This window comes from Podarcis muralis, chromosome 7 (genome assembly GCF_964188315.1).
Source record: "Podarcis muralis chromosome 7, rPodMur119.hap1.1, whole genome shotgun sequence".
NCBI classification, from domain to species: domain Eukaryota; kingdom Metazoa; phylum Chordata; class Lepidosauria; order Squamata; family Lacertidae; genus Podarcis; species Podarcis muralis.
This window is the reverse complement of record NC_135661.1, coordinates 51168907-51191970: the sequence shown is the minus strand read 5'-3', so window position 1 is coordinate 51191970 and position 23064 is coordinate 51168907. Positions and strand designations below refer to the sequence as shown.

General features: G+C 43.9%; 2 protein-coding genes across 2 annotated transcripts in view; one reads left to right on the top strand and one right to left on the bottom strand.

The window, feature by feature from the left end:
• Positions 1-6908, bottom strand: part of BCO1 (beta-carotene oxygenase 1) — a 30452-nt gene extending 23544 nt beyond the window's left edge. Inside the window, exons 1-2 of the mRNA XM_028739605.2 lie at positions 6716-6908; positions 1690-1818 (exon numbers count right to left, since the gene is read on the bottom strand). Coding sequence (XP_028595438.2) covers positions 1690-1818; positions 6716-6800 — 214 coding nt within the window. The 5' untranslated portion in view covers positions 6801-6908. The remainder of the gene's footprint in view (positions 1-1689; positions 1819-6715) is intronic.
• A 9454-nt stretch (positions 6909-16362) lies between these two features.
• LOC114602917 (polycystin-1-like protein 2) overlaps positions 16363-23064 on the top strand; it is a 47709-nt gene continuing 41007 nt past the window's right edge. Inside the window, exons 1-7 of the mRNA XM_077932475.1 lie at positions 16363-16775; positions 17871-18035; positions 18984-19169; positions 19427-19537; positions 19721-19868; positions 21314-21534; positions 22179-22583. Of these exons, the coding sequence (XP_077788601.1) occupies positions 16472-16775; positions 17871-18035; positions 18984-19169; positions 19427-19537; positions 19721-19868; positions 21314-21534; positions 22179-22583 (1540 nt within the window). The 5' untranslated portion in view covers positions 16363-16471. The remainder of the gene's footprint in view (positions 16776-17870; positions 18036-18983; positions 19170-19426; positions 19538-19720; positions 19869-21313; positions 21535-22178; positions 22584-23064) is intronic.

The window sequence follows — 23064 nt, the reverse complement described above, 5'->3', positions numbered from 1 at the left end:
TTGCTGCTCATCTCCTGTGGTGTGTCTCCATCCTGTGGTAACTGGAGGTAAAATCTGCCTTTTGAGCACTCACTCTCCATTCAGCTGCATTGCACATTTGTGTGCAGAAGGGCTCAGTGACAGAGTATAAGCCCAGGCTTCCTCAACCTCGGCCCTCCAGATGTTTTGAGACTACAATTCCCATCATCCCTGACCACTGGTCCTGCTAGCTAGGGATCATGGGAGTTGTAGGCCAAAAACATTTGGAGGGCCGAGGTGGAGGAAGCCTCGTATAAGCTTTGCATGCAATGTCCCAGGTTTAATCCCCAACATCTCCAGGTCTGTCTCCTGCCTAGAATCCTGGAGAGCCCTTGTCTGTCAGTGCAGACAATACTGAGGTAGATGGACCAATGGTATGATTCAGTAGAAGGCAGTTTCCTATGTTCCTCTTCAGTTTGACTATTAGCGGGGAAGAAGGGGGCTCTATCCAACATCTGATTGGACTCCGTTTTTGCAAAATCACTCAGTGGCACTCTGCCTATTTATTAGGGATAACAAAGATACTGTATTATACAGCAGGCTATGTTTTGTTAAAACTGGCATTAAATGTTTTTGTTGCTGAACTTGTATTTTGTGATATGGTGCAGAAATCTGGGATAACCCTAGTAAAGGTAAAGGGACCCCTGACCATTAGGTCCAGTCGTGACCGACTCTGGGGTTGCGGCGCTCATCTCGCTTTATTGGCCGAGGGAGCCGGCGTACAGATTCCGGGTCATGTGGCCAGCATGACTAAGCCGCTTCTGGCGAACCAGAGCAGTACATGGAAATGGCGTTTACCTTCCCACTGGAGCGGTACCTATTTATCTACTTGCACTTTGACATGCTTTCGAACTGCTAGGTGGCAGGAGCAGGGACCGAGCACAGGAGCTCACCCCATCGCAGGGATTCGAACTGCCGACCTTCTGATCGGCAAGTCCTAGGCTCTGTGGTTTAACCCACAGCGCCACCCATGTCCCTCTACTAGGGATGACTCTAGTAGAGAGGAATTCAGTGTAACCAAAAATAAGTTATGGTGTACAATAGTTGTAGTCCCATATTGTACACCTGAGACATTCTTCAGAATGGAAGTTGGCCTTCCTTCTTTAAAGGCACATGTTCATAAACCCGTAAGTTATATATTGGACAAAGCCCTTCTCTATGTCAGCCCAACATTTCACAAAACTGAATATTTTAAACCTGCAGAAAAGAGAAGGCTGGGCACAACCTTGTAGGCATTTGACAATGAGTTACTCAATTTTACCTGTATGGCATCTCAGGATGCCTCTGACTATAAGATCTGTGGCATCGTTTTAGTTGAAGATACCAAAACGGACTTTGAATAGATACAGAAGGTGATACATGAAACCAGAGACAGTCAATAGGGTGCCCTCCATTAAATAATACTAATTAAATGACAACAATTATTAGAATAATTATAAAATGGATTTTTGTACTGCTTCCGCCAACCCAGAAAATACCAAGATAGCTATGCCTTAAACTTATGCCAGAAAATACCAAGACAGCTTCACATCAAAAAACACACAAAATTCAATAAGAAAAATAGATTTTAGTAAACAACAGTTACCAAAGGCAACAGGAACCCATGGAAAGCCTGGGTGGACAGATAGGTTTTTACTACTACTAATAGATATGCAATACAAACAAGCTTACCATTTTTAATTGTGAAACTGTGCAACAAAGCCATGCCGTCGAACCAGTGATTGTATTTACTTTCCCCGATTGTATGCATTCCTGGACCATTACGGAGAAGGATCCCCTCCATCCAGCTTGGGATCTCACCTGGAAAAGAAAGGGACTTTTTGCAGTAGGATATTTGTTTCTGCCTCAATGGAACCCCAGAAGTATTTCTGTTGAATGACCCCCAATTGCCCAGCCCTCACTCCTGCCAAATTAATATGGCAGGCTGAGATCAATTTTGCAACATGTCAAAAGTGACAGGATGGAGGTTGTTTGGTGATCTTAGAAATGGAAGGATGCTACCAGACACAGGTGTCGGATGCATTAGGCAAAAAAGGTGTATTAAGTCAGTAGGGTGGCACCATCCCAATAAAGAAACCATTCAAAAACCCCATACTACTCAAACTTCTGTTTCTTCCAACTGTTAGGATGGACCTACAAACTGCAAGTACTTCTGTAAGTATGTTTAGGCACCCCTCCCCAACCATTCAGCCACTGGCAACACAGTCTGAAGTGGAAGATCACCAAAAGGGAGGCTTAACCCTTGAACCTCTCTCATCCAGCTGCAGTCTGGGGAATAAAGCAGTTTGGCTGAGCAATTATCATGGATTACACAGATTTTTAGAGGGTAGGCCTATAATCTCTTCTATTTCTGCTGTTTTGGTTGTGAGTGCCATTGTTTATATAGCCATAATGGCACCACCCACACGCAAGAGGGTGTTATCAGCAGAGTTGGAGAAGCCAGAATTTTGCAAGTGTAGCAAATAAATCTTGAGAAATAACCCCAAGTGGGGGGCGGGGGGGAGGAACTATCTAAAGCAGACCAATGAGAACTCAGCCGCCACAGAATGCTGACTGGTGGCTGCAAGGCAGGGGGCAGAAATGAAAAACCAGGGGGAAGAGAATGAAGTGGCTGGAATCCTGAACTGTTCGTTGTAGGTCCTACTTGTTACCGTATTGGCCTGAATTGGGGAAACTGCACTTTCCCCCCAAATTCCGACCATGAAAAGTTAAAGTGCAGCTTAAATTTGCGACCTTACAAAAATTGGCTTTTTCGATATTGCTGCTGAAACTGACATACAATAAAACGGAACGGGTGTGAATGCCTGTATAATTTTAAGGGAGCGGCTTATATTCGGGTACTGTCTTCCCACCCCTTGAATTTTAAAGGTGCGGCTTATATTCAGGTGCAGCTTATATTCGGGCCAATACGGTAACAAGTATGGATCATGCTGGCTCCATGGACTTTACATGTTTAGAGGCAGTGGTGGTGGACCATCCCTTACACAGAATTGGCTACCATGAGAAACTGGATACTGGACTAGATAGGAACATAAGAAGCTGCCATATACTGAGTCAGAACCTTGGCCCAAGCTTAGTAATGTCTATATTAACTCTCCAAGGTTTTGGATGAAGGACATTCCCAGCCCTACATGGGATTAAACCTGGAACCTTCTGTATGTGAAACAGAGACTACCTCTGTAGATTTAGCTGACACCAGGAGCGCTCCTCTTTACATCCTTACAATCTTCACTTGAGTGGCAAATGGGGAATTCTCTCTTATTGTAAACAATAACAATCACACTGTCCATTTAAATCCACCTATAATTTAGTTCTGTGTGTATCTGTAGAAGTGGATGTCAACACATTTCACAAAGGCACTCATGCCGATGTAAATCCCAGATGAGCCAAGTCACAGTAATAATGCCAGTGCTAGACTTATGACGCACTGACCATGGCAGAATTTATGACAGCAATATCTTCAAGCCGTTGGTCATGTCAGAAAAAGGAAACCAGGATCCAAAGGCTCTGAAACTAGGCCAGTGAAACTCAAGGGAGCTTTAGATAATTCCCCTCCTTCGAAAACCCTCTTCCTCATGCCACATTGCGAAGTGCTTTTGAAAATGAAGGGAACTTGACTGTTCAAAGGAAAAGTAAAGAAGGAAAATAATCCAAGGGTCCTTGCCTCTTCTTGAATCTCACTCAGCCAGCCTTCAGCAGCCTGGTGCCCTTGCAGATGGTTCAGACTACAACTCCCAGCAGCCCTCAGCAATACTACATATGCTTACTTATCCTGTCTGAGTTGCAAACATTTCCAATGATGTCAATCTCATAACTTGTGTGTCCCCCTAATTATTATTCCTTTTATAACTTGAGGCAACTTTTCTCTTACTTAACTATCCTTTGTGCCAAGATAAGTTTGCCCTAATATTTAACCCAAATCAAGCTACCCTCTTACAAGAGCAACATATTTCTTATAAAATGGCTTGATCTAATCCAGTATAAATGCCTTATGAAAGAGCTAGGTTTATCTAACATGCTTATTTGCATTACATGATGATTGACAGTGAAAGACGTGCAAACGCGCACACACACCAAACAGGGAGACAGGAGGCAGGCAGGCAGAGAAGATGCTATTCTTCTGTTTTTATATGGGGATTTTAGCCACATGCACAAGGCATTTATAGGGAAGGAATGAAGTCCAGACTGCAGGATATATTGATATATTGGTGTCTCAGGTTTGAAATGCCAAACTTAGCTTTATTCTTGTGAGAGTCCCTGATGTGGATTGGTGCTACGGTATGCGTGGCAGGGGTTGGTGGGGGAACTAATAGTTTCATGTCTCCAGCATGATTTGTGGTTGGTTCCTCCGTAATTTGGATTTTAAGAACTTGCATTAAACTAATTTAATTTGGTTTAATTTGTAATAATTTGGAAAATTAATTTTTTAAAAAAAATCGAAATGGCAATGCACAGTGGAAGTCAACCAAATCTTTTAAACCTGAATCTTTCGCAGTGCTGATGGGTCTTGAACTTGTCTGGCTTTGAAGCTATTTTTGGATCTGGTATGCTAATGCAATGAAGAATATTTTGTATTCCCTCATTAGTTGTTGGTTGTCTTTTGAAGGAAAAATAGGAGAAAGCCTTTCTTTAGAACAATGAGATTTTATTTACTAAAGTAGCAAAGTGTCTGTCATTAGGATGGGTAGGATACAGGTGGAGGAATGCTTTGTGCATCATAAGGAATCCTGGACATCTCAATGGGTTCACTTGCTGTGCATCCATGCTATGAGATTCCTGTTCATGTGCAATGTTGAAACAAGACTTTGCCCACACTGCAGTAATGGCCCAACCGCTGGGTACAACTTTCTCCATACACCTGAATCATTTGTTTAGGTTTAGAAAATCGACTTGGGGACCCCACTGGGACAGGAACTAAACTGCCTTCCGGCAAATCAAGATACTGAGAATCAAGTCTGGCCTTATTTACATAGCTTTGCCTCAACATCTGCATAGACTTCCTCTGGGATCATGCTAGAATCTGGAAGAATATTGGGAACAGACTTTAAAATTTCCAAGCCTGCAAACCACAACAAAGGGTTGCAGTACAGTCTCACCTCTTAAAAGTAGTGCTCCGCTTTAGGGTGCCAGCCAACCATGGCCATAAGGACTCTCCATTCCATCCCCACCTTCATTTTGTGTGCCCCCCACAACAGTCAATTTTCTGTGGATATTGAACATGCTTAATTCTTTTGCTGGAAGGAGAGGTTAAGTTTTGGGGTTGTTGTTGTTTTTTTTTTTACTTCTGCAAAACTGTAGTTTCCTCTGAGGTTGCTTCTCTGTGAACCCAGTTTGGTTACAAACCTATTGGTGCTTACCACCTGAGTTTGCTAAAAGAGAGAGCAACAAATCTATACTACATATTATTCTAATGCAGGGTTGGGGAAACATTCACCCATTAGACGTTGATGGAATGCACCTCCCATCATTCCTAACTATCTGCCAGGTTGCCTGAGGCTGGTCAGAGTTGTAGTCCAAAAAATATCTGAACAGCCACAAGTTCCCTATACCTGTTGTCTAGTGTGTGTTGTTGGTTGTGTAAGCCAGTGCAGTGTAGCAGCTGGCAAACCATGATGGGAATGAGGTTTACATCTCCAACTCAGCCATGAATATCTCACTGGGTGTACTTGAGCCCCCCAGCCAGCCCCCCCTCTGTGTGTGTGTGTGTGTGTGTGTGTGTGTGTGTGTGTACACAGCACACACAGAGCACACTTTAAATCACATTGAAAGCACATTACTTCCTCAAATAATCTATGATTCTCTTATCACAATGCAACCATTACTAGCATCTTTAACAAAGTACAGTTCCCAGAATTCTTATATATCGGCCTCATCTACCTCTCAAGTTTGTTGTTAGACAAGGATCACAGGTGGATGGGTGAATAATCATGTATGCTGCCCTGAACTTCTTGGAGGAGCAGAGTGGGGGGTTTTTTGGGGTGGGGGATAAAGAAATAAGTAAACAAAATGTAAGAAAGGAGAGACTTTTCGCTTCAATCGCCTCGCTAAACTTCCGCACATGTCTAAAACGTCCTTAGTCATTCCAGCGGGAATTTTAAGCTGATGGATTTTTATTTTGTGTGGTTTATTTCATGTACATTGCTTAGGTATATAAATGCCTTAGATAAATAAAAAATGGAGCCGGGGCGTGTAGCAATCTCTAGGTGCAAACATTGAGGAAATGGCCAACTTGCTGACTAGGCAGATGAAAGCTCAGAGAGGCGAGGGGGAGGAAGACGACGACGTTAAAGTGAAAGTACGACTCCCCTCCCCCTATTTAGCTCCGAGGAAACCAACCTGCCCCCCGGCTGTTTTGGAGGTTTAAATGTATTTGGGCAAGTGTTACGCCACTTGTCCGCCTCAGCCGGACTTTGAGGCTCAAGTCCAAGGGCAGTGAAGCCACATTCCCTCCCAGACGGTGATTGGAAATGCTCATAAACAGGAAGTGGGGAGAGAAATAATTTATCTGCGATCCCTAAACTGCAACCCGATATTTGTTTACTAGGAAGTGGACCCCATTCAGCTCAGGCAGACCTGCCTCTGAGCAAACACGTCTAGGGAAAAGAAGTCTTCTCTGGAGAAAGGCAGGAACACCCCCCCCCCCAAAAAAAAAAAACCTGAGTTCCTTCGCAGTTGGCTAGCTGCCTGTTGCACTTACCCTGCACTTCTGCTCGGAGGGGCTCCGGGTGCTCCTCTTTATTTCTGGCAAAAATCGCTTCCATCATCCCTACAGGTGCTGCCATCGTCCCAGCCGGCGTTACTGCGATTTGCAGCCTTCCTTTCCCATCTAAGGCTTTGGAGAAGGAGGGGGGGACCCGCCGATTTTTCTGGTTATTTATATTTACGGGGGTAAAAGGGTGAAGTCCGCCCCCAGCCGACTGCTAGTGGCTAAAGGGTGACCATGTGGTTTATAAACGGCTGAGTATTAATCCGCAGGACTTTACTTTTCTGCTGAGCTTCACACTTTCTCTGCAAAGGCTACTCCGCGCGCCCCGAAGTTGCGGGGCTTAGGATCACCTAGTTTGGAGGAGAGGAAATCCCTCCCAAATCGCCATCGGCTTCTCCTTAGCTTGGGAAGTTTGCTTCATTCGGCATGTCTTGTCTCCACTGCTTCGATATGTAATAGATTACTACTTCTGCTATAATCATACTGTTATTTGGCAAGATTAATATACCACATAGTGGTTTACATAAAATTGTATTATTAATTGTTGTTGTTATTAGACGTGTTAGTTGCTTGTTGCAAAAAGGTCTCCAAGTTACCTGCAACACGTTTAAAACAAATAAATATACATTATACCACAACAGTGGAACAAAACAAACCCCATAACAGCCACAGGATACTTTGGGAGTACGCCAGTAACAACTCCCTCCCATAGCACCCCTTAGCCTACTCTATGAAAAGCATTATTCAGAATAGCAATTTGCACAACCCACTAAGGAATATAATAACATAATGAAATTCAAAACAGTAACATTTGCACATATTCAAAATCCAATTAAAACTATGTAGTTTTATTGATGCAATTAAACTGATGAACTCGATCCAGGGATACCAGCTTTTCAAAGTTTGATAGTCATTGGCACCTCCAGCACCCCATGACGCCCGGTTACCTCTCAGCGCCTGCCTGGGTAATCCCACAGCACCACCAACTTTGGGAACCGCTGCCTTAGTGTATCAAAAGCCTTGGGGGGAAGTGTAAGCCTTTTCCTAGCACTGGAGCAATGCCAACGATGGTGCCAGCTGGAGGAGAGCATTCCACAGATAGAATATAATCTAAGGGTCTGAGTATTATGTTCATATCAAGAGAGGCATATGAAATATCCATTTTAAAAATAGCAATAAAAACAGGTTTTAAAAACAGTAGATTAAAATAATCAAAACATACCGTATATACTCGAGTATAAGCTGACTTTTTCAGCATATTTTTTATGCTGAAAAAGCCCTCCTCGGCTTATATTCGAGTGAGGGTCCTTTCGGGCTGCTCCTTCCTCCTCCTCCTCCTCCTCTTCCTCCTTTACTGCTGTCGGCAGAGGCGGCGGAGGAACAAGCAGCCCAAAAGCAGCCCTTTAGGGCTGCTTGTTCTTTCTCCTTTGCTGCTGCCACCAGCCTCTGGTGTGCTGAACTGGCTTATACTCGAGTCAATAAGTTTTCCCAGTTTTTTGTGGTAAAATTAGGTGCCTCAGCTTATAATTGGGTCGGCTTATACTCGAGTATATACGGTAGATAAAATTAACAGTTTTAAATAAAAACACAAATGTACAGAATTAAAGTACAGTGGTACCTTGGGTTAAATTCTTAATTCGTTCTGGAGGTCCGTTTTTAACCTGAAACTGTTCTTAACCTGAAGCACCACTTTAGCTAATGGGGCCTCCTGCTGCTGCCATGCCGCCGGAGCATGATTTCTGTTCTCATCCTGAAGCAAAGTTCTTAACCTGAAGCACTATTTCTGGGTTAGCGGAGTCTGTAACCTGAAGCGTCTGTAACCTGAAGCGTCTGTAACCCGAGGTACCACTATACGCATCTGGGTAGGCAAGTTTTTAGCAGCCATTTAAAAAGTAGTGTACAATGAAGTTACCTGCCTAATATCATTAGGCAGTGTATTCCAGAGAATAGGAACTGCCACACTAAAATATCAGTTGCTTGCACACTTATAAAATGCCTGCTCTGCAGATCAAAGTGGTCAAGTGGGAAACCTGTGGATGCCCAGATGTGCCTGAAAAACAACTCTAATAATTGGCCATGCTGGCCGGGGATGATTGGACTTGGAGTCCCACAACATCTGGAGGACCCAGCCCTGCCTGGAGATGCCAGGGACTTGGTACCTTCAGCACGCAAAGCAGATGCTCTGCCACTGAGTCACAGCCCTACAGGTTTGGTATCAAGAACCTGGACATGGCCTTCAGCTGGCAGTACTGCAGCCACACATTTGACTGGCTCGTCCTCCCTAGTCTCTGTGCTTTGGCTATTGCTCAAGTCTGGGGTCATGAGACCAGATCTGTTCTAAAAGGAAGGTAGCAGCCTAAGTGGGTGAAAACAGACAGTTATGGCAGGGAACAGGAAGCGGAGGGAGATGTAAGGGAAACTGAGGCAAATATGCGTACACTAACAATTTTTCAGAAATTGGCGCGCTCAACCCAACAGCGATTTACCAGTAATTTGTATCAGAAAATAGAAGATAGTCACAACAAAGGCTTTCAGATGATTAATAATAATAATAATATCATTTAACTTTGAATGCTAGTAAAAGTAGCTCTTGTTGACTCTTACTCCCCCTTCTTTCCCTTCTGAAACTTGAACATCTCTAATTGTGACGTTACATGCTCCACATGAAGACTCTTTGCACGACTCATTGCATGTCACAAAATCTCATGTGAATTAGACTTAGAAAATCAGAAGCTTATTAACCGCTGTCCCAGAATGTGTTTAAATCTCTCTTAATAACCAATTAAGCAATTAACATATGCGTCTGCTAGAACTAAATGGCAGTTTTTACTGAATAAGGCTCTTGCTGCATAAGTTTGAAACTAGGTCCAGGAATCTTTTAGACCTGCAAAATTTGTTCCTAGGTTGTTGAAGGGCAGAGCCACATATTATGAGAAAACCACAGGAGCCCTAATGCTGATCTTTTCCTTGGGCTGTAAAGCCAAGGCTAGGAAGATACGTTACTGTGGAAAATGAACACGTGGGAGCATCTCTGGCTTTTATAGAGAATCCAGGCAAATTTACTGTTAGTCTGTTGCATTTCTGCACTTTCTGTGTTGCCCTCCTGCTTTTAATCCTCCCCACATAATCTGTGGCAATTAATCAATATGTAAGATACACTCACAGCATCAGCCTCTCCAATATAAACAAAACACTATTTAGGCTTTCACAAGTTATAGAATTCTCTCCAGGGGAAGCTGACAGACTTTCTCTTTCTTCCCAATTTTATATGGTGTTCGAATATATTTTTATTCCAGGGGCAGGGGTTGCTGGGATTTAGCACAGCTGTACGTCTTTTTTATTATTTCTATGCAGTATTTTATTGTTATATTTTGGTTTTTGATGGAAGCTGCTTTTGGAAATTGATTTGAAAAGCAGAGTACAGTAGACATAATCAAAGCAAACAAGCAATGAACCTGGGACATTTTGTGTGCCATGTTTGTGCTCCAGCATTAAGCTATCCGTTGCATATTTCAAAGTGGAGCTATCAGGACCAGTCAGTGTCTATAACAGCCTAATCCCAAAAGCATATCCAGTGCATGGCAAATAAATGGAAAGCTGGCAAACTGTTTGGGTGCCAAAGGTGCACCGCCTTCTCCAGTGCAAAACACTGGTGGTCGGATGATGGAATGGAAAATGGAGTATCCTGTTTGGAAATCTGAGCAGGAGTACACCACACTGCAACATTTTACTGCAGGTCTTACTCGTTCATTTCTTCTTCTATTTATCATAGTCAACAGCAGTTGAATGACAACAGGTAACAGCTAGCTACCTTTGAACCTGCCATTTATCTGTGTTGCTGTATGGAGCACAGGAGACTTAACTGTTTTAAACGTGGCTCTCTTATCAAGTGCACTTAAAACTGCATAATTCCGTAGTAAAAGCAGGGTCTGTAAATAAAAGTATTAGCAAGCTTGATGCATATATGAACCTGCCTGTTATGAGCCAGCAGATGCAACAGCAAAATTGGTAAGTTCAGAACATAGCAATATATTCACTGAATTGATTGGGAGTTGTTATCTCCTTGTGCCAGGAGATGCAAGGTCTAACCATTATCATTGTTAGAGATTGCCTGGCGGGCGTGATACCTGTTGGCAATAAAGTAAAAGTGTATTTAATAGCTGAGGGCTGATCCAAGGTTCCTGATTTGGCTGAGAGGTTTCTGTGCGTCCGCTTAAGAACATCAGAAGACCCCTGCAGAACCAGGCCAAAGACTCATCTAGTACAGCATCTTTTTCTCACAGGGGCCAAGCAGATGCCTATGGGGAGCCTGCAAGCAGGACCTGAATGCAACTCTCCCCATGTGTGATGCTGAACAAATGGTATTCAGGGCCATCCTGCCTTCCAGAGTGGAATGCTTGTACACACAGAGGCTTTCTTCAAACCTTCAAACAAACCCATGTGAAACCCTAGCTAGCTGCAGCCACTCTGCTCTCCAAGCATGTACTCATTCCACCCACAAGTGTCACAAGAACAGCTCTTTAGTAAACAAATCGTATATTTATGAGGCTCTTGAATCTTTCAATAGACAGCTAAGCAACATCTATTTATTTATTTGCATTTATTTGCCACACTTTGAGGGTATGTGTCTAGGACAGTGGTGTCCAAACTTTTTTCAAAAGAGGTCCAGATTTGATGAAGGGCCGTGAGGGCTGACCAACCAAAAGTTGGCCAACCAAAAGTTGTTGACCTTTTTTTTGGGATTGAAGTCTGCCACAGAGGATGGATTAAACGGACTGGCGGGCCGGATTAGGCTCCCAAAACAGACTTGGGCTATGCCTGGTCTAGAGCTGGAAAACCACTCAGCCACGAAGTTCACTAGGTGGGCTCAGGCCAGTCACAGTCTCCCAGCCTAACCTACCGTTGCTAACTTTGGGTGCGTGTACTGAGAATGTGTTGGTTTTTGTACCCAGTCAAGATAGCTTATCAAGGGGAGGTTTATTACATCTTACCAATTAAGATAAACACCTCAATAACCTTGTGACAGCACTAGCTGAAGCAGCTGACTCAGCTTATACAATACAGAAGAATGTATATTGTGAAATGAGCTTTGAGGAATCAAGAAAATCTCTTTGCCAGAAAAAGGGGACACGTTTCAGCACGGTGCCTTGGAAGTGGAGGGCAAGGAGGACATTTGGGTGAATGGGAACGTGCAAAAATGAAAACTGCTACTATCAGTCTCCTTGGCTGTCTGTACCTTTTCTGATCCTCTCCTTAGGCGGATGGATTAACCTAGTTTCCTTTTGGTTAGCTAACATGGAAAGCTGCCTTATAGCGAGTCAGTCCATTGGATCATTTAGCTCACTATTGTCTACAATGAATAACAGTGGTTCTTAGGGTTTCAGACAGGACATTTCCAGCCCTGTCTGGAGATGCTGGAGAATGAACCTGGGACCTTTTCTTTGTAAAGCAGGTGCTCTCTCACTGAGTCACAGTCCTTCCCTTCCAGCAGGAATAGCCAAAGTGGTGCATTCCTTCTATTGTTCAACTTCAACTCCCATCAGCCCAAGTCAACATGCCCAATGGTAAAGGATGGTGGGAGTTGTAACTAAACATCATCTGGGGGCATGGGGAACCACAAATATTGCCCACTTTTGCATAGAGGGATATAGGAAGCTGCCTTATATCAAGTTGGGTTTTCTAGCTCTGAATTGTCAACACTAGCACTGCAGGGGAGTTTTACCTGCAAGGCTCAACCACTGAGCTCAACCACTGAGCTATGACTGTTCTCCTACAAGAAAAACAAGAGCAACAACTCTCATCGGCCTCTGCCAACATGCCCAACGTTCAGGGATGGTGTGGCTAATGGTTAGTAGAATAACAGAATCATAAAATTGTAGAGTTGGAAGTAACCCTGAAGGTCATCTAGCCCAAACACCTGCAATGCAGTAATCTCAACTAAAGCATCCATGACAGATGGCCATCCAACCTCTGTTTAAAAACTCCAATGAAGGAGTGTCCGCCACCTTCCAAGGGAGTCCATTCCACTGTCAAACAGCTCTTACCACCAGAAAGTACTTTCTGATGTTTCATTGGCATCTCCTTCCTTGTAACTTGTATCCATTGGTTCAGGTCCTATCCTCCAGAGCAGGAGAAAACAAGCTTGCTCAATGTGACAGCCCTTTAGATATCTGAAGGCGGCTATCATATTTCCTCTCAGTCTCCTCTTTACCAAGCTAAACATACCCAACTCCCCCATAAGGGTTTGTTTTCAGACTGTTGATCATCTTGGTCACCCTCTTCTGCACATGTTCCAGCTTGTTAATGTCCTTCTTAAACTGTGGAGCGCAGAACTAGACATAGTACTACATGTGGGTTCTGACCAAGGCAGAATAGAGCAGAACTATTACTTCCCTTTGGCCTGGATACTATACATTTGTTGATGCAGCCTAGAATAGAATTAGCTGCTGTAAACCTTGTGGTCTACGAAGACCACAGATCCTTTTCACATGTCCTAGTGGCAAGCCAGGTGTCTACCATCTTTTATTTAATGCAGCTGGTTATTCCTGCCTAAATGTAAAACCTTACATTTGTCCCTACTGAAATTCATTTTGTTAGTTTTGGCCCAGTTCTCCAATTTGTTAAGGTCATCTTGAATCCTGATTCTGTCTTCTGCAGCATTAGCTACCCCTCCCAGTTTGGTGTCAGATTGATTAACATCCCCTCAATTCCTTCACCCAAGTCATTTATAAAGATGTTGAATAACAACAAGCCCAGGACAGAACCCTGTGGCATCCCACTTGTCACTTTTTTCCAGGATTATGAGCATCCATTAATGAGCACTCTTTGGGTTCGGCCAGTCAAACAGCTACAAATCCACCTAACAGTTATCTTGTCCAGCCCACATTTTACCAGCTTCTCAGCAATACTATCATGAGGGATTTTGTCAAAAGCCATACTGAAATCAAGATACACTATGCCTACAGCATCCCCCTGATCCATCGAGCTAGTAACTCTGTCAAAGAAATGAGATTCGTCTGCCACAACTTGTTTTTGAGAAACCCATTCTGGGTCTTAGTAATCACAAAATCCTTTTGTAAGTGCTCACACACCAATTGTTTAATTAGCTGTTCTAGACCTTTTCTGGTATCAGCATCAAGCTGGCCAGTCGGTAGTTACCTGGGTCTTCTTTCCCCCCATTTTGAAGATGGAGACAACATTTGCCTGCCTCCAGGAACATATGGAACATATGAAGCTGCCTTAAACGGAGTCTGTCCAGGACTTCTTCCTTGACATCTCAGACCAGGAGTGTTTCTCCTTTGTGTTTTTCACAACCTACATGATACACCAGGAGCTGACACAAAACATTTATGTATGCAAAGCGTGTGTTCTGTCACTGAGCTATGGCCCCTTCTGGCTAAGGGAACATAATGAAAAACATACCAGGAGTCCACCAGCTAAACAATGCATGCCTGTGTACTGTGATGTGACTTACAATATAATGCTTTACCTTAAAGTCCCTTTGTCCTCTTATGCCCTTTTGAGCTGGCTGGAATGGGGTGGCGTGAGACAGTCCTTCCATTGAGGGCAGTCTATACCATGAGCCAAGAGGCTGTAAAGTATAATAAGAACTTGTGGGGAATGAGGCACCATCCTGGGACAATTTCTTTGGGACTATTTGGAGTAAATGATTTCAGATCAGTAGGTGTTACGTCCTGAAAAAATGCTCGTTCTGTGTAAGAGTCAACTCACACAGTTGCATATCAAAGGGGATGATTTCTTGAAAGGATAGAGACATATGTAATATGAAAAAAAGGATCTCAGTTATGAATCCTTTGGGTATGGAAAGCTTCTTTTAGTTGCTGACTCCCGGGAGCCATCGTTTTATTTTTCCAGAATATCTTGGACATTTTGTCATTCCAGGATATTCTGAGAATAAAATAAGATTTGCCACCCAAAAAATGGCAGCACTGACTAATGGCCACCATCCTGCCTCTTCCCTAATTTTTGGTGCTCCAGTGATCGTATATTCTAAATTTTGGAAAGCTAGAGAAATGAAGGGAAGCATGACCCATTCTAGATGTACCCATGCAGGCTCAATTAGGGTAGATTTAGGCTTCTGCAGAGTTAGACACTGGGGTGTCTGTGCAGCAGGCCTTGATTCCATCCCTCAGCAGACATTGCATTATGCTAATCACAGAAGGCTGATCAAGCATTTAGCAGTCCCACCTAAGTTGCCAGCTGCAAAACTGGTTAGGAGCATCACAGCTATAAAGACATTATGAGAGCTTAGCATCACAGAAGCATGTTCTGTTAGGATGACAGGTCTGGTAAAAAGCATAACAACCACTAGGCTAGTTATCAAGGCAAGGTCAGAGTATTTATTGTAAATACCAGTACTTGCCAGAACCAGTATGTCAGAGGCTGAAAGCCATATAGCATGATACATTTCCTGTGTCAGTGTGAGTCCATCTTTTGAAAATAATCTTATTGGTAATCAAAAGCAAAGTTTTTATATATATAAAAAAACAAAAAACCCACACATACACAAGTTGAATGTTGGGTTGACAACTGAATTTTATCCCTCTCCTTATGCGTTTGATGGACTGTCTAGTTCCTCACTGGTGCTGGTAATTTCATCTCTACCACATTTATAACTGGGATCAGGGGGGGAAATTGTCTTTCCCCCAGTCCATCAAGCAAAGCCTGCAGAATAAGCTTATTGCAGCCGTCTCTCAAAATCCACACTTCTCTGAATTTTTCCGTGCAGGTCTTCACCCAGGTAATATGTACAAAAATGCATATACTGTGTAAAGAAAAGGAGGGTACTTTTTACCATATGTGGTGGGAATGTAAGAAAGTTAAGGACTTCTGGGAAATCTTAGGCTGTGATAGCCAAAGATTTTGAAATGATGTTTAAAAGAATGATATGCTGGAAAATATGTGTAAAAACCAATAAAAAATATTATAAAATAAAACAAAAATGCATATCCTGGGGTGAAGTGTGCATAAGCATTGATAGTGAAAATATCACGGAAAATATTAGGCAAAATTGCATATAAAAATGTGTATTTCATGAGAAATTCGCACTGAAATGCTGATGAATTTTCATGAGGTCTTCAAAATAAATAAAATTGTAAATCAATGTGGAAATGTGGAAAACTGATATTAATTGAGGGGGGAAAAAACAGGAAACCAACATGGATGGATGCACCCTTCTCTAGTGCATGCCCTGGTTCACATACTGAATGGAAAAACACAACTCCAATGTTTCATTGCACATACAGAATTTCTGTCTGATTATTATGGTGCACCAGCTTTCTGAGTTTCTAAATGGTTATTTTGAGGTTGAATGCCCAGCTGCTAAGGTACAATAGCTTCTTTTACAGGGTCCTTTATCTTTGGTTGCCATATGTCCAGTGGGTGTATATATCAAAGTAATCTTCTCTACTCACATGAAAGGCTATAAATTAAAGCCCACTGTGTATACCGTCTTTATTTGAACAATTGTACAATGGCCTGTCTCATATCCATTGGCACATCTTGGCATTAAGAAAAAAACGTTTTCCCCTGTGCAATAACCGTTGTTTATTGGGAGCAAGCTATTCCGCAGAGCCATTGCTAGTATTGTCCAGGGAAGGGAAGGTTGAGGCGAGAAGAGCATATGCCAGAGTAGAATGACACCCCAAATATCTGCAGAAAAGGTCAAAAAGAGTGGTGGGCTGCATCGGTCCCCAAAACAGGACTTGGTAAGCTGCTGAATCGAACATGAAGCTCCTCATCCTAAGCCTCATCATCCCTCTTGTCGTCAGTTCTACTGCAGAGGATTTCTCCCTCGTGGAGGGTATACCATGTTCAAAATACCAAGTGGCTTTCAATAGCTCATGCTATGAGTTTGTGAGGCTCCAGCGCACTTTCACGAGTGCCCAGAGCTGGTGTGAGAGAGGAGGGGGCCACCTGGTCTTCATTGAAAATGAAGAAACCCAGATGTTTCTGCAGGAGCACATCTCTGAGGACAACGAATGGTGGATCGGCATAACCTACAGTTCTTCCTCCAATGATACTACTGAAGGTAGGAAAAAATAGAATCCCTGTTTTGTGAAATGTTGAGCGGGGGGGACATGTTAGCATAGTGTGGTGCAGGGGTGGGGAACCCGTGGTCCTAAAGATGTTGCTGGACTACAACTCCCATAATCCCTAACTATTGGCCATGCTGGCTGGGACTGATGGGATTTGGAGTCTGACAACATATTCAGGGCCATAGGTTTCTCACTCCCAGTGTAGAGGTTAGAGCAGGGGTAGCAAATGTGGGATCCTCCAGATGTTGCTGGATTACATTCTCATGACCCTTGGCCCTTGGCCAGGCTGCAGGGGGTTGGACTAGATGACCCTTGAGGTCCCTTCCAACTCTATGATTTTATAATTTGGAGAACACCATGGTTGGCTACACCTTGGTTAGTTAGTGTACCAGACCAAGACTGTGGAGACTCTGGTTCAGCCATGAAGTTTGTTGGGTTGCCTTGGGGCAGCCAGTCACACTCTTTCAGCCTAGTCTTCCTCACAGGTTTGTTTTGAGGATAAAATAAGGGCTGAAGAGAACTTTATGTTGCTATCTTGCGATCCTTGGAAGAAAGGTGGAGTAAAAATGCAATAAACAAGCATGCTGGATGTCAGTGGATTAAATTATGCTTAGATTTTTTTCACTGTACTACTGATGAGATATTAGCCAACTGAGTCCTGGCGACATAGACCCATTTGAGCTGAACCCCTAAGTCAATATGCAAAAATGTAACCACCTCCCACAATCAATATCTAACTAATGGAAAATGTAGAAGACCACTTTCATCTTATTTTCTTAAGGCAAGTTTCTGGTTTTAATGGTTGAAAAATAAACCCTCTCAGAAAATGCATATAACAGTGAAGATAACATACAAAAATGCATTATATTGAGGAAAATTGCTTGCTAGGAAAAGTGCACTAAAATGCTGACAAATTTTTGTGATTTTTAAAAAAATTTAAATTGCAAACTCGTGCAGAAATGTGCTAAACTGAATTCAGGACTGGAACAAGGAGAAACTGGGAGAAACATAAATTGGCAGATTCACTCATCCCAGTTGTTCAAGTAGGAGGGGCATGTGCACTCACGATGCAGCTTCCTTCCATGCAGGGTCCATGGTTTGGCTCGATACCTCGAATATCACCTACAGCAAGTGGCACCAAGACCTGCCTTCCGTTCTCTCGTCGTCATGTGGCTATATCCTGAAAAATGCTGGCTATGACTGGGGTGTAACAGAGAACTGCAGCCAGGAGTTTGACTTTATTTGCGAGTTTGGTAAGAGGTCCTGAACTGAACTTAAGGGTAACTACTTGTACCACACATCACCCCAAAAGAGTTAAAAAATAAGATTTGCACAGAACACAGATCTGCAGCAAAACACATATGCTTATTTATAATTATAGGTGCAACATAGGACACTTAAAATAGAAGGCTGTCCTGTGTAATGCAACCTAACCCATGCATTTGAGAATGTATATTTATAGCTCGCTTGATTAGTGCTATTCCCTGAAATATGTTTATTAGCAGTTTCAGTGTGTGCACAATACCATGCTCTCATTTCCTCCAATAATTAACTCAAGTGGCGATTGTCAGCAGTAATGGGCCAAATCAGGCCCATTTCAGCATGCTCAGGTGATCCTGGCGCTTGGAGAAGCACAAAAGAAGGATGGAGTCCCATTCAGGGAGCTTGGTCAGTGGCCACTTGAATGATTTCTGAAGAACCCCTCACCCAAATCAGGGGCTGCAAGGGATGTGGGATGAGGCATCTGCAAAAGGTTTGTTGCATTTTACACTGCAACATCTTGTTGCAGATCTCACTCGTGGTTGCTAGAATTTTCTCTCCTGGTTCTTTTCTGAATCTTATTCATGCCACCTAGAGGATCATTTTGGAAGTGCTCTCAACCCATATGAAATTCCCATTCAACTTTTTGGAAAAAGTGGGATTAGTCGTCTGGGGCAGGGAAGGGTTAAGAGGAAAAATAATGCTAGCATGCTTTTCTCCAGGATTGTATGCATTTTTTAAAATCGTCAGCTTGGAGCAGCCCATTTAAATTTCCACAATCCCTCAGAGCAATATTTTAAAACTATCTTTTTTTTTAATGATGATGGTTCTATGTATGTTTGTGTTAATGGTGATGGCCTTATGTATACTTGCTTTTAAGTGGACTGTGTCTTTATCCAACAATGCCACACACTCATGGTGTTTCTTGTATGCGTGCACAGAATCAGGCCACAGCATTGCCTGCGACAACTTCAATGCCACAGTGCAGTGTGGCTCAGGAGAAGTAATTCAGATTGGAGAAAGCTTCTATGGACGGAAAACACCTCACTTCTGTGTGCTAGAGACTCCCCTACAGTTTGATGTCGAAGAGGAATGTAGCTGGATAAGTGTAAAGGATGAAGTTGCAGGTAAGGCTTAGGGGACTTCAGTCTTTGAACACAGATGGGGGAGAAAATTGATTCAGTGTGCATTTAAAGGCAAATCTATGTGGCGAAGCAAGGCGCTAAGTGAAACGCAGCCAACCTTCAAAATCCACACTTCTCCAAGTTTTGCAATCCTGTTCTCTAGCCAAGTAATGCATATAAAATGCACACATTGTGGTAAAGTGTACATTGAACATCATTATATTAGCGAAAATGACATACTATTGCATCAAACCTTGCAGGGCAGTGCCATGGACTCCAAGCATGCCAGGTGGCAGCTGATGGGACCTTCTTTGGAGATCCTTGTCCAAGTTTGGGAAGCTACCTGTCTGTTCAATACCACTGCATGGAAGGTAAGCAGCAGCACTTTCTCCACCCACACCCACAGGTACCATCAGCAGGCTGAGAAGCATCTCCCAGTGACCAGCTTGCACCTAGATGGACCAGTGCAGCCTGATTCGGTACAAGGCAATTTCACCCGAATGACCTCTCCAAGGATGCAGAGAGGTGCTATTATTCTGTGCACTGTTTTACAGGCTTGCGACTGGCTGTGACAGAGGAAAGCTTTATCTTTGAAAACATCACCATATCAATGAAGTGGCTCCTCTCTCCTTATTCTGGCAATCTCTCCTGCATCATTAGCACCGGAGACGGAAACACTATTGATCCATACTACCCTCCAACGTAAGTCTAAGTTTTTGCAGCCAGGCGATGAGGAAGTGAAGGCTTTGTTGCTTTCTTATTTGATGATGGTGATGATTGAAGACACCTTTCAAGTTGTCAGTGATGCCCCAAATCAGGAGAGCAGAACCTCACGCTTGGGGACTGAATCCCTTAAGGACTACCCAGCTGGTTCGTGAGACTCTCCCCATCACCCCAGACCTTACCTCTAACTGGGATGTGTCTTTGAGCTGTCAGACCTCATCTTCCTTGCCCGGATGCAATTGGAATGGTGTATGTTTGTCGAGACATCTTGCTTTTGCATGGCTGTAATGTAGCCTCCTGTACAAATTAAGAGTCCCTTCCATTGCTCCGCCCACATTTCCTTCTGGCCATGCCCACCACCAGCATGCAGCCCCTGGAACATCAGAAGGGTATAAAGTGAAGGGGCTGGAAAGAAGGATGACTGGGGTGTGAGTGTGAAGTGGAGGGGAGAAGATGCAGTAGCAAATCCAAACAGCTCTCCTTTTCCTCTGCCTTGGTCTCCCTGACCCATTCACCTCCCTCCTTCCCACGCTTCCCTTTTCTTCTCTCACACTTCTCAGGCTTCTCTGCTTGTCTGCCATTTCATTTCCTCTCTTTCATTCCCCTCTAGCTCTGTGTGCTACAGCATGCTATATCTCATGTCTCTAAGGGGCTCCCACATATGCCTGCATCAGGGCTGTCTTAAGCATATGCGGCCCTGGGGTGCAAATATCTGCCTGGTGCCCCCCCCCCAGGTTGCACAGTCCCAGGTGCGCAGGAGGGCGGAGCTGGCCAGCCGCCTCAGCGTCTCACTGGCTCGGTCGCCTCCAAACTTGCAGCGCAGAGCTGCCCGCAGAAGAGCCTGCTGCGGCGCTCCAACCGACGGGCGGGCTCTTCCCCGGACTCAACTCTCGGGCCCCGGACTCTCGGGCCTGGTGCCCCTGAGAGCCTGGCGCCCGGGTGCCCCGCACCCCTAGCGCCTATGGGTAAGACGGCCCTGGTCTGCATTCTGCTTGTGCCAGGTGTGGTGCTGGCATCAGTTCAGTCCAAAGGCAGCCTGCCCACTCTGTCCTGCTTGTGCACAAGCAGGACAGAGTGGGCAGGCTGCAGTGCTGAGGCCCACCTGAAAGTGGACTGAGGGTCAATGGTTGCCCCCTGGCTCTTAGACTGAAACACTTTTTCTAGGTAGAAGAGAGAGAAAGGCTTCCCAATGCCACAGCAAAAGAATGAAATGAATGCTTTAAATGCTGCAAAAATGATGCAATTTTAACTTGAAAAATGCACATATGAGCATTGTTGGAGAATGGAATGGATTATCCTGGAACAGGGTGTGGTTGTTGGTTGACTAAAATCCTAAACAGGAGCACTCGCGCTGCAACATTTTGTTGCAGGTTTGGCTTGTTCTGCTTCTAACGTGTTCCATTTTGCACCTCAAGCCTGTCTAGCAATGTGACCCATCGCTTCACATCTCCTGGCGAATTCACCATCTTTGTGGAGTGCACAACCAGCGAGTGGCACGTCACAGCTCAGAAACTGATCACCGTGCAAGACAAAATGGATGAGCTTTTGGTAACCGGGTGCTTCAGCAAATATGAAGTAGGGAACACTTCACATTGCAGGACTCTTTATGAAGAGGTGTTATGGATTCAAGTGGAACTTAATGGAGGTCAGAGCCATCACTTCGTTTTTGTTTATATATTCTTTTGCAGATCAATAGTAGCTTGAACAATGTACTTTCAGAGCACATAGGAGAGACTTCTGCTGGAACTGTCCTTTTTAAAAAACAAAACACCTTTCATGCTTAGGGAGAAATTCAATTCAGTTTGCATTTGAAGGCAAATCCATGTAATTCAGACTTTCTTAAACCCTACACGTCCCAAAGCACAGTCTTCCTTTGAAATTAACACTTTTCCAAATTTTGAAATGTGGTTCTCCAACCAGGTAAGGTCCATTGACTTCCCATTTTAGACAGGTGTTGAAAACAGTTTTATTCCCAAAGGCATGTTGTAGCTGATTTCTGTCAATTAAAACTGTAAATTTGATGGATTGTTTTTTTTGCTTGTTTCAGTGCTGCTGTGTTTGACATCTGCCTCTGCTTTCTTTTTAATCGGTTTTATTATTTTTATATTTGATTCTTTTGTAATGCCATGCACATGGATGGTGCCAAATAAGTAAATAAACCACATTGCTATAGTATTACGGTAAATAAACTGATACAGTACATAAAATAAATGTTTTAAATGTTTTGCAAAAGGATGCGAAACGAAATATAATTTACACCACATTTTGGAAACCATTTTTCCTTTTCAGGTAGTGGAGTGACCTATACGGTGCTGGCTGATAACAAAACTCTGCTGGAGTCCAGGGTGAAGGAAGGAATCGCTCCTCACAATCTCACCCTGGATGGCGCATCCCAACGGCTGATTGGTCCTGGCGTACATCATCTTGAAATAGTTGCGTCCAGCAACACCACAGAAGCAGACGTTTCGGAAATCCTGACGGTTCATTTAGTCGAAGCAATCTCTGGTCTTCAGGCCATATTAAGCTCCCACTCTGTGGTTTTAGGAGAAGATCTGGAGATAAAAGTCTCTGTACGTCATGGGTCTCCTGAGAAACTGAGGTTTGAGGTGACCGGGCTGAATGAGACCTTTTCCCACTTGAAGGACTTCACAGAAGGAGAAGCTGAGACCTACAGAATCCCAGTGAAGTCTGAAGGTACTTCCACACAAAAGCACAAACATGTAACTGAGCTAGATGAGTCTTCATTTAAAAGTATGAAAAATGAGAGAGAAAGAGAAGGGAAGGGGGAATTTGCAGTGTACCATACATACACCACATGGGGGTGAGAAGGCGGAGCTCCCATCCCCTTTCCCTCTCTGTGGCCGAAGGAAAGCAAGTGTGCTGGTCCCGTGGGTTACCCGAGAGGCGAGGTCCAAGTCCGGTCCATGGGCAAAGATGAAAAGTGGAGGCAATCCATAGTAGCTGAAGCTGGGTGCAGGGCAGGGAGCCAGGGCGGGTCAGGCAGGAAAGCAGGACAGGGTTCGGGCAGGAACTAGCAACCAACAATGCTGCTCCCACAACTTGGGACTGGGGCTGGCTGGCTTTTATCTGCCCCGAGGCATAGGGTGGCCCCGATCCTCTGGTGACTCGCCTCTCTTGGCCTGGAGGCGAGCACTCCTCCTGCGGGAACTTAGTT